The following is a 12,016-nucleotide window of genomic DNA, read 5'->3' as shown; positions in this document are numbered from 1 at the left end:
CTCCACCAGGTCCCTGAGCAGCCTGTTTCAGTGCTTAACAACCCTTTGGATGAAAAGACTATGAACAGTATGTAATGAACAAAAGGAAGGGAGGCCAAGTCCCCTTCCCATTGATAGGAGCTTGTGCATACATCTGCATATCAGGGCAATTTTTCAGGTTTTGTTGATTACTCCATTACTCTGTAGAACCTTTTCTGGCTTAGCTATGGTGAAAAAATTATGCCAACAGAGGGTAAAAGTATTTTTCTGGAAGTAATTTTCCTGCTGGCCTAGCCTACTGGTAGTCAAACAATATAAATTAAAACAACTGAATGCTGTTTTTGAGCACTGTAGTTTGCACAGCAGGGGTTTTGCTGTCCCAGTGATGAAAATGAAAGATACTAGTTTTCACCATCAAAGGCAACATCTGTGTTACAGTAGAACACTGTGTTAGAATCTGACTAAATAAAACTCAGAAGCATAACTTCAGGAAAAGAATTCTAAATATTTTGATGATTTATAAAGTGTATTTTGTGGACTGGCAGCTGTTAAAAGGTGTGTGACAATTTCACTCTTGACTGCTGTCCATCTATCCTTTCACTCTCAATTTGTTTGGGGCACTGAAATTCAGCTGTGCTGCTGAAGCCATCACTCACTTTTTCTGCCTACATCTTTTCCCTCTCAGTTTACTTATCACTATCAATCCTTAGCATCATGTACTCAATTGCATCATATAGACTGCAGTGTCAAACTCAGAAAGAGATTGTAGAGGCAACCCCAACAAGAGAATCTGCTCAGAAGAAAGAAAAGCAGAGAGATGGAATTGATAACTGTAATTCAGTAATAACAATCCTTGCAGTATAAATAGATAACACATATCTCTAACAGAAACTCAGAGGAGATTTTATTTTCTGCAGATCTTCCATCTGCAATGTTACTTCAGGCCCAAAATTTGGAGTAGACAAATCCCCTCAGTACAGACCTCATTTCCCAGAGAACAAAAGCATAGGCTATACTGCATCTACTGAAAAACAAGATATTCTGCCCAGCATCGTGTCTCCAGGAGTTATATGACATGCAAATATAAGGATGAATCTAGCTGTCTACAGATTTTTCAGGAGTGTCAATTTGAAAAGCAAAAAAGTAACCTCTCTGGAATACCTATGTTTTCATGTGGGAATCCGCAGGCATTTCATAGAATTTATGGAAATTCTGACTTTTAGCAATGATGCAGTTTTATGAAACTAAGTTATACAGTGAAAGGAAGCAACCAAGTCTATACCACTGAAAGCAGTCTGTACCACTTAAAAGAAAATAAAGTTTGTTTTCAAAAAAAGTTGATTGTATTTTGGAACAATTTCTGAAGGTTTCTAAACATGAGAAACAATCTTCTGTGACCTCAAGGCAGCATATTCACCACTGATGGCATGGAGACTATTGTTACATTCAAATTCTATACCAGGAATTAGACAATCTTGTAGCAGAAACTCTGCTGCAATTCATTGGCATTTGCAATATATGACCCTAAATTAGTCTTTTGGGCCTCCAAACACTGTCAGAAGAATGGTGGATATCTCATCTTTGAAGTCCCACCATCAAACACATATTGTATCTAAAATCCTGGGCATCCAATAATGAGGAAACTGTAAAGGAGGAGCATGAATACAGGCTGCAGCCTACTGTACCTGGAGAATGAAGTGGAGGGGAGCACATCAGAACAACTCCTTGACCTTCACGCACAGATACAGCGCTTCTTGTCCGACCGCTAAAATTCCCCAGATCTATCAAAAGAACAGAGCATTTTAGTTACACACCAAAGATTTTAAATTTTGTGGATACCATGACTTACATTTTATTTCCTCTTTTAAAGTTGACTGTTTCTTTTTTCATACCTTGATCTGTAATAGGAGGGCCTGAAAAATAAATCTATTTCTGTTACAAAAAATTCCATGTTGCATCAGCACTTTATTCCTTTTTTAGTGCACTTCCATGCAGTATAAAAAAAAAAGTGGCAGACAATCTATCTATCTATCTATCTATCTATCTATCTATCTATCTATCTATCTATCTATCTATCATCTATCTATCTATCTAATCTGCCATTTACAAATACATTTAATAGTGCTTTTATTTCCTTTTACTATATCTTGCTTGATTTTCTCCCGTGGTAGAAGAGATTCCTGCACAGTGAAAAAGAAGAAATACAACTGGAGGGAACACCTTGGCTGACATCCAGACTGATGATACTGCAGATGCCACTTGGACAACACACAGAGCACATGGTGATGACAAAAAGGAAAATCAAAACATTGGTTCTAAACCCAAATCTACACTATAGCATGCTTACTCTTTCAAATACTTTCCTTCTGATTTCTCTGGCTATAAGCCCTAACCAGTTGTGGTATTTTCCCTCCAAAAGTTTCCCTCCATCAGGGCAATAACAAACATGTCACTATTGGAACAAAAATTTTTGAATAAAGCTGTAGGGCACTGATATGAAGAGTTCTTTGTGATTATTTAAAGCCTCTCGACCAGGAGATCCTATTATTCCATTTACCACATAGAGTACTGAATGTGAATTCATATTTTAGGTGGATAGTTATGCTTTAGCATTTGTATCTGTAGTAGAGAGATATGAGAGTTCAGTTCTGTCATTGGACTGGTGTCATCACCCACTCCTCAGAGCCAGTGATGGTGTTTACAACCTCTGTTCTCTCAGGGACTTTCTAGAGACATTTCCATCTGATGTGGATCAAGGTGAAGAGAACAGCAACGACATATCTTTTAAAAGGATACAGAAAAAAGAAAAAAAAAAAAACAAGCTTCAGCAGTCATTAAATGAGGATCAGAAATACAAATAGATTGGGCCAGTGGGAGCTTCTCTCACTGACATTCAGTGACCTGTAGCCATACCTCCTAATTTCTGCATACAGCCCAGAGTGCTGGGATGAGTCAGACACCACCAAACAGTTTGAACAGGTGGAGCAGAATTATTCCTATCTTAACTGCACTCAGCTGGCACTTCTATGTCAGATGCTGAAATTCCACATCTTGCTCCAGACCTAGTAGAGCATAAAACTGAAGTTCAATGATTTTCAGAAGTAATTAGAGCTGATTTTTTTTTTCACATCTCTAAATTATGTTTTGTGCACAGGCAGAAGCCTAAAATTTAAATACATTTAAATTTTTGCTGTCTTAGGACACAATAAGTTAATGCTTTGATTTCAACAATAAGTATCATATTTGAATGGAGAAAAGGTATGCAGGGTCCAGTAGAATTTTTTTAAAAAATTACATTACAAAACTTTGAAAAATTTTGCTAGTCAATAGATAATTAAAGGTATAACTATTGTATTGGATTTTAAAATAAGCACACCATGGGTTATAATACATGCTGGTGTAATTTCTCTTAAAAGTGTCTCCTAATGTATGTTACCTGCCAGCATATTCTGCATAAAAGTAATTATTATTTTGTGTTCAGAAAATAGTGAGCTGGTAAAAACTTTTGATGCCCCTGCATGAAAGTTTGGATGGGAAAACATCTTGTAACTGAAACTTTTCTTAGTTAAGTCCTCAGGTGATAAAATGCTATTTTCTTATTAGTGAGAGCAACCTTCAGATATCTTTTTTGACATTTCCTCCTTTGAATGTGCACTGTGATGGAAATATATAGGGGTTTTTTGTTGTTTTTTTTTTTTTTTTTCACCAAAGATATTCTTTAGTATTTTAAAATAAAAGTACTGTGTATGACTCAAGTTTCTATTTGTTCAAAACAATTATCTTCAAACTAAGGGAGAAAAGTATCAAAAAGCTTTGAATTTCAGCTCTGTTTGGCTATCTGTTGGTTCTGAACTGGATTTCTTGTTAGCATACAGAAAAAAAGGATTAGCAGATACAAAAGAAGGGATTTAGCTGTAAAACAAATAAATGTAGAAAAGCTTAAATGGAAGGAAAGGTGAAGGATCACACTTTCAGTTCCCCCACATTAAAGTAATAAGCACAATAAGGAAAAATCAAATTAATGGAAAATTAATTACTTTCTTGTAAGTCTCAGCCATTTCATATCTATCCACACTGGAAAAAAAAAACCAAAAAAGGCAGCTACTAAAAATTTCTACAAACCCCTTTATTTTCACTTGAAAACTCAAAAGAGGTAGATAATAAAAGAAAAAGATAGATTTTAGAGGTGGGAACTGCAACTTCTCACACAGCAACACCAGCACTCGGTTCAGTATTCTTGCTGCAGTATAAACCTGTAACAAGTGTGACATATCAGAATGACCCACACAGAATGAATCTGTCCTTCATCTTATTATGATGTATATAGTTGATTGATAAGAAAATGCCTTCTTGTGCTCCATAGACATTCATCTTTTGCCCTGAAAGATTAATTTACTCTTATCTCAGTGCTAGTGGCAAAGATGATAACACATACTATGTTATTTTTAAAGTTCCTGGGGTTCAGCTACATAACTCCCATACCCTTTAACATAAGAAACAGTTTTCACCACTTCGAAAAATGTACGTAAGTGCCAGCCACCATGTCTACTGTAACTTACTATTAACAATATATATGCAAACACACAAAGCACATTTAGATGGAGTGCATCTGGCAGGAGTAATTGAATTTCCTTTACTGCTAAGAAATTATTCAGTTAAAAGTTTTTATATAGTGTCACTAGTGTACAGCTGGTGAGACAGGAGTGATCTCCACTGAAAAAGGGAAATAGTAGAGAAATTCCAGAGCTACTGATGATGCCAGACATTAAATCCAATGGGTTTGTGCAGTGCTTTCTGGATGTTAAATTTACACTGCAAGTGTATTTATATTAGCTTGGTGCAGTATTTGATTTTCAAGAGAACTTATAAACTTGGGAAACCATTTATATATCTGATCAGAAGGAGCTGCCAGGTTGTTCAGCTCTCTCCACAGTGCCTAGTCCCAAGCCTTGGAAATGACCTGAAGCATGGGTTTCTCTCAGCACATATCCTTATGTATCAATATGCATTGTGGGAGAATGACACCACCACAAGACTAACAGCTTAAAGAAGATTCAGCAGACGAGGAAACACTTTTACAGGAAATGAAAGGAGTAAAGAGAAATAAATGAGAAAACCCTCAAGGCAGTCAAAGCAACCAAAATGTTTTGCAGGTCTAACAACAAAATAAACATTTGAATAAAAGGGAAAGTAGTCTGACATTGACAGAAGAAGTTTCACAAAAGTTGGAGCAGTTTTTATCACTTAATGGCCTTGCAAGTCACCCTCACCCCAGTCTGCATTTTAGGTATGTGCAGGAGGGATCTTTCATTCACTGTGTTCATCAGTTTGCTGCAGCTAATAGGAATAACAGGCTTTTGTGACCCAGTCAACAGTGGACTGATAACTGCTATGAAATTAAGATCAAATTAAAGGTGAAAAACAGATCTTGTTTCTATTGTAGGCAATCATTGCTTGGTAACCTAGCAGGGAAGCTGTAAAGGGCTCTGCACCTCATTATCAGTGACTTAAACCAGCCAATTTAGCTTTAAAGTAGAAATTAGATTGGTGCAGAACAATGTCCTCTGCCTGCTCGGTTCTGTAAGTTTAAACTATTTTATACGCAAATTTATTATGGAGTTTAAAATGGACATGATATGATATGTATTAAAATGTTTAAAGACATATCCTGAAGATACCTAAAGATGAGTATAAAGCAGGCAATATTCTTTCCAGGAAGGTAAAAATAGCTCTACACAAGGTAAGATTCTTCTATCAGGCCAAGGACAAACTTATTTATTGCATTGTCACTAAGAGAGGGTAGCCTTCCTCTCCTTGGATTTGAAAGACAGGACTAAGAAATAGACCTTGAGCTGGAATTGTAGCTCTTTAAAAAAGGTAAGATTTACAGGGAAAAGAATTCCATTAAAACATGTTTCTCAAAATCCCATTATAACCTAAATCAAAAACATGGTTTGACTGTACACTCTAAACAATGGAAAATATAAATGTCTGTTTAATAACTCACAAACACAAGCTATAGAGGAATGAAAGGGGGGTATTGAAAAGATATCATGTCTGATTTTATTGGAAACTTTTACATTGGATGAATTAAACATAATACTCAGAATATCCAAAAGTCCAAGGAAATGAATAGATTATTTTACATTATTTATATACTTATAAATACTTATATACTTTACATTATTTTTGTTCTTATTTTTTCGCAATGCCAGATTAATTAGATGAATGTGTGAAGTCACTCATTTGACCTAAGAGTAACTTTTAATACTGAAATTATTCACTAGAAAAACTGTGAAAGGAAGTTCTGGACAAAAGATTTCTTCCATGACAGAAACATCATCTCACCACTGATAATGGGAAAAGCATACATCTTGAACTTTCAAAAATCACATTACCATATGACTTTTAGGTGACAAAATAAGGACAAGATTCAAACACTTTAGAATGTATCATGCTTATTATCATTGCTGCTGTTATTATTTATTACCAGAAAGGTTTTAATCCTTCACGGATCATCAGACTGACATGATGTGAAAAAGGTCATTTTTTTCTCAGAGAAGTTACTATGCAAAAACAGAAACAGAGAGAGCATACAGAAACAATGATATGGTTCAAGCCTGCATGACAGCAACACTCTCTGTGTGTACATCTGCAGAGCCATTAAAGAATTCTAAGGAAAGGAGGTCAATACACAGATTTTTTTCAGAGTGCCAACAAAAAGTGTCAAGGAATTCAGAAGAATGTTCAAAGACTCCTCTCTGAAAATGTAAAAAACAGAGAAAGGAGACAAGATACTATATTAAATTTAGACTAACATATTCAGAATCTTTCTCAGATACTACAAGATTTTTTTTCTCAGAAAAAAAAGAAGGATCTTTAAATAATGGTGCTCCATGGATGTGTTCTTGCAAAAACAAAATACTTTTTTATCTACCCTGTTGTCAGCATGAAATTTAATGTATACACTATTGATTCATTAGCTCTGATCTAAATGTTCACTATAAAAGGCAGATAAATGGTCAAATAAGGAAACATTTTTCTGTCCTTAATGACATATTTCTTTTTATATAATTTTTATAAATGATAAAAATTTTAAAATAGCTGGTTTTCTCTTTATTGTACCTCATTGTAATTGTATGTCACAGCTATGTCTAGTTATTTTACCTTGTAAGTAGAAACATTTGTAATAGTTTCTACATTTCCTACCACAGTGAAATCATGAATCCATAAATGTATGCCAATGCATTCTATCATAACACAATATATTAGAGATATAATTAACTATCCTAGTGTCCTGGTTTTGTCTGCAATAGGCTTAATGGCTTAATTTTTTTAGTAGCTGGTGTTTTGGATTTATGTAAATAATGTTTACAAAACATTGATGTACTGGTCCTTGCTGAGCAGGATTGTCTGGAATCAAGGACTTTTGAGCCCTTCATGATCTGCTGGTGAGGAGGGCACAAGAAGCTGAGAGGTAGCACGGCCAGGACAACTGACCCGAAGTGCCCAGAGGGATATTCCACACCACAGAGCATCCTGCTCAGGGCATGAACTGGGGGGAGTTGGTCGCTGCTGGGGGACGGGCTGGGCATCAGTCAGTGGGTGATGAAAAACTGCATTGTGCATCTCTGGTCTCCCTTGGGTTCTGTTCCTCCCTCTCTCTTTCTGTTTTCTCCTTTTTAATTGCAATTAGAATTATTATTGTTAGCATTATAAGTATTAGCTTTGTTAATATTATATTGTACTGTATTTCAGTTGTTAATATGTGTAACTATTTCCTAAATTGACTTCTAGAATCCTGTATTAAATCTAGTACAATTATTTTTCTTTTTAATTTCCTTCCCAAATGGAATGATTTATATTTATTAATTATTATTAATTTAAAAACTTAAACTTTTTATAATAGACAAAAAATAGACTATTTCACTATTCACCATGCCATACTTTTTAAAATGCACATTTCAATTAAATATTGAATACTACATTTCAATTAAAATATTCACTACTTATGACCCTACACAGATTTTAAAAAAATTATGAATTGATATGGTTCTTCCACTGTTTTTTCTTGTCTAACTACTAATTTTGTTTTTTATATTCTAATATTGCATGAAGGGATACTCCAGGAACGTTGAAGAAATTTAGAACTTAGAAGAATTTTCCATTTTGTTACACCTAGTTTCAATAACATCAATTAAGACCATCAGTATCATCAATAAAGATTAATTCTCTTCAGAGCCTTGAGAAGAAAGGGAATTCATAGGTACCAAAATCTCTCTGAACTTGAGTAGTATTTCTGCATTCATAAATCCTGAAGTACTGGACCAAAGTGAATTAGATGAAAAATTTACATAAAAATGAAAAGATTATGCTGAAAACTACAGAGCTGCTATATGATTTAACTTGACATGTTAAATTCATAATAATTAGGATGTTTGTGGTTACAGTTGTTGATGGTTATGACTAATTAGTTGTAATCATTCTGTGTCTGTCAGGTTTCATCTCTTTTCACAAGAATTATTTCAGCGCGCTTCTCAGCTGTCTTTCACCTTTGCATAATGCAATTTCCAGGCAAAAAACAGAATGAAGTGGAAATATTATAGTTAAGCATTTTTCATCCCTTCATTCTGTCAATTAGAAGCAACAACTAAAACTAAACAAATAAGCAACCAATCTCAAGCAACAAATGAAAGATTTTCAAATACAGATGCCAACATTTAAGCACCAAATTAAGCAGGCCAATAAACAGTACTGCTTCCAGAGCCTCTGAGCAAATAGATTTTTTCACTTGAGTAATTTATGTAATGTATTTTTTAAACACCTTTTTTTAGATAGCATTATCTGCATCTTGAGAAACACACATTTGTATTTACAACTTTTTCCATAGAAGTTCCTGAAACTGAGTAGTATATTAACCTGTTTAAATCCTGTACACATGATTCTGCATCCTTTTCCTTTTTTTTCCTTTCTTCTTATGAGTACTCCTTCCCTTTTTGTTGCTCTCTCTTTTAGTCCCTTTTTTTTTTTCAATTAAAATAATTACAAACATTCAAGGATATATTGCAAACAACTTTTCATTTTGTTTTAATTTTTTCAACTGGATGTGACTTTTCCTTCTTTTAATTAGTAATTAAAGATCACAGCCAGTTAGGATTTTGGAAGATTAAACACAGAATAACTATCATAGTACAGGTTTTTATCATATGATGTGATATGAAATGGACAGTGACTAATCTCCATACAGTTTATTGGAAAATTCCTGTATTGGTGTTGTGGTTCACAGGAGGCTGTAACAGTAATACACAGAAAAAAGTCTTTTCTTACACTCTGGGTGAACAAGTCATTAAAGATTACTTTTTTGGGATTTCATTGAGAAAATTCATAATAGGAATTATAAAACATTTCTTATATGTATTTGATACTTTTAGTTCATGGAATCTAGTACTAAAATAATATATTGGCTTCACTTCCACATATTCAGAAATATACTGAAAACGTTTAGTCTCAAAAATTCTTTTTCCTACATCTCTAAGGTTCAAAAGCTGGCCTTGCCAAAGCTGGAATTTATCAGAAGCAAGGGTATAAAAGAATTAAGAAATTAAATTCTTCTCATGAGGAAGTAAGCTTTCCCAAGCTCAGAAGTGATAGCACTGAGCTCATCTAAATTAAAAACTTTACAGCTTCCACAGTGTCTGTATTTGAGACTATCTTGCTGGTGTGATACAAAGAATCTGCAGGAAATAAAAGAAAAGCCTGACCTCCCACAGTCCCTGTTATGAAGATAATATATAAAATGTGTGATAATGTTTCTGTTGCTATTCTTATTTTTTCCGCCCTGATTTCTTCATATTTTGTTTCAGAATGTCATTATATGCATGAACTGGGACAAATATCCAAGAAGCACTGTTCAGATCTAAGGTTTGGGGAATGGCACGATTGCTCAGGTTTCAGTAACAGCTGGAGGCTTGTAGACACCATTTCCATGAGACACGACATATCAAATTCTGACTCCACTCTAGACAGGTCATTTTGCTGGACTGACTTTTCACTAGACTAATGTGTATAAATGCCTCCATACTTCACTTCTCCTTTGTCATAAAGAAAAGAAGAAGGTCATAATCTCCCAGAAATTATTTATTTGATCTTCTGTGAGAGTTGTAGTGCACAGCATGACCTACAAGTCAATTGTGACAAGATAACTAAGTGTTTGGACACATCCAAGGAGTAAATCTGGAAGACCTTGGTCTTAGCTGAATAGCTCAGCTGGAAATGAAGGCCTTACAAACATAGATTGTTGCCTAAGTAGCAGCTTGCTGTTGCATATGATTCTAGGTAATGTTTTTGATAAAACAGTTTGTATTGGAGCATGTTATTCTGCTTAATATCATGATGATATCAGTCACTGCAAACCACAGTTAAGGATATGAGCATGTAATTTTACAAGTAAGAGTCATCAAAGATGAATAAATTGTCACTAGTCAGCCAAGCAACTATAAATTACCATCTATGTACTTTCATCTTTTCACTCTGTAATCTGTATCACATCAATTAATAGCCCTGTGAAGGTGGTCTGAAAATTCATTTAATTATCTAATGTGTTGCAAAAGAATGGCACAATATTTATTTATTTTTCTGATCAGAAAAGCTAAACCTTCTTAGGTTGCATAATTTCATAAAGTCTTTGCTAGAACAGTTTCAAATGCTTTTTAAAAGGCATTTACTTCTCCCATCTCTCTCTTTGCATTGTAATGTTATTTCCCTATTCACTTATTTTCTAATTCTGCACATATTAGTGTCAGAGAACTTGCATATTATAAAGCATTTCTGTGTGCAGTCACAGTCTTTGCTTTAGCAATGTATATCAGGCAGCAATCCCTCAGCAGTACATCTGATCTTTTAACTCCTTTGCCATTTGTCACAATTATATGTTACCACCCACTGATCAATAGAAATAAAACTAAAATATGTTTCCTGAACTGCGTCGGTTAGGTGCTCCACAATACTGATTGATTTCTTTAAGCAATCTAATAATTGCTTCTCTTTTTAACTGACCTTCCTAGGGCAAAGCAAATTGCTGCCAAGTATGTCCCAGCTGTAACTTTTTTTAATGGCTTTTGGTACTGAAACTAAATGCAAGCAAAGCTGTGAAGGTTTTTGGTTTTGAAGTTATGGGTAATTTCTAATACAGTGGGCAAAAACAGCAGGACAGCTTCTCTTCTCATATAGACTGCTGACAACACAATGTTCAAGAGAGTATCAAATACTAGATCTTGTTGTCTAATCCTGCAGCTATTCCTAACTATAGTAACATACAGTCCTTTAAAAAACAAAAAAAAATCCTGGACAGATATTTCTGGAGAAGCCAAATGACCTTGCAAACGGGACAGGTCTGAGCATCCTATTAAGGAATCATACTTCCTCCTAATTAATAAAAATGAATTACTCAGCATTTGTAAGACTTAAAGCTATCATTGACCATAATCGCATTCCTATATTTAGACAAAGCTTTACCATACGTAAGCACTGGTCTGCACGTGCAATACAGCTATTAAGTACTGTGTGTAAAATCAACCACTGAGAGGTTAAAAATAACAAACAAACAAAAAGAAGCATAAATTTCAGACTGGAGGAGACTTGAGTCCTGAAAATATCGATTCTTCATGGAACAGAAAAACTTCTGTCACAGTAATCAGACCTGCAGTACTGGCCTAGTAGGAAAGTACCATAAAGGTGTTGTAACAAGTATTCAGAGAGAGTCAGACATAAAAGAGGGTATTAATTTACAAAGGACCTAATGCAGCTAACAAAAAAAAAACCAAAAAAACAACCCAACAAAAAAAACCCCAAACAAACAAAACCAAAAAAAAACCCCAACAAACAAAAAAACCCACAAACAAACAAACAAACAGCTGAATTTTTTCATATGTGTATCTGAAGTATTTCAGGAGTAAAATCTTACTCATACCTGTCACCTTCTAGATAAGTTACCATTATACGTTATGAAAGGAGTTTGTTTTCCCCAGCACCCGTGAGA

At 34.6% G+C, this 12,016-nt stretch overlaps 1 protein-coding gene across 6 annotated transcripts in view; it reads right to left on the bottom strand.

The window, feature by feature from the left end:
- CNTN5 (contactin 5) overlaps positions 1-12,016 on the bottom strand; it is a 605,427-nt gene that overhangs the window by 178,971 nt on the left and 414,440 nt on the right. For all 6 annotated transcript variants that reach the window (XM_063394532.1, XM_063394528.1, XM_063394530.1 and 3 more), the window contains one exon: positions 1,665-1,760. In XM_063394532.1, coding sequence (XP_063250602.1) covers positions 1,665-1,760 — 96 coding nt within the window. The remainder of the gene's footprint in view (positions 1-1,664; positions 1,761-12,016) is intronic.

The sequence above is a fragment of the Prinia subflava genome, chromosome 3 (genome assembly GCF_021018805.1).
Source record: "Prinia subflava isolate CZ2003 ecotype Zambia chromosome 3, Cam_Psub_1.2, whole genome shotgun sequence".
NCBI lineage: Eukaryota > Metazoa > Chordata > Aves > Passeriformes > Cisticolidae > Prinia > Prinia subflava.
The sequence above is the reverse complement of the archived record's forward strand: the minus strand, read 5'-3'. Positions and strand labels throughout refer to the sequence as shown.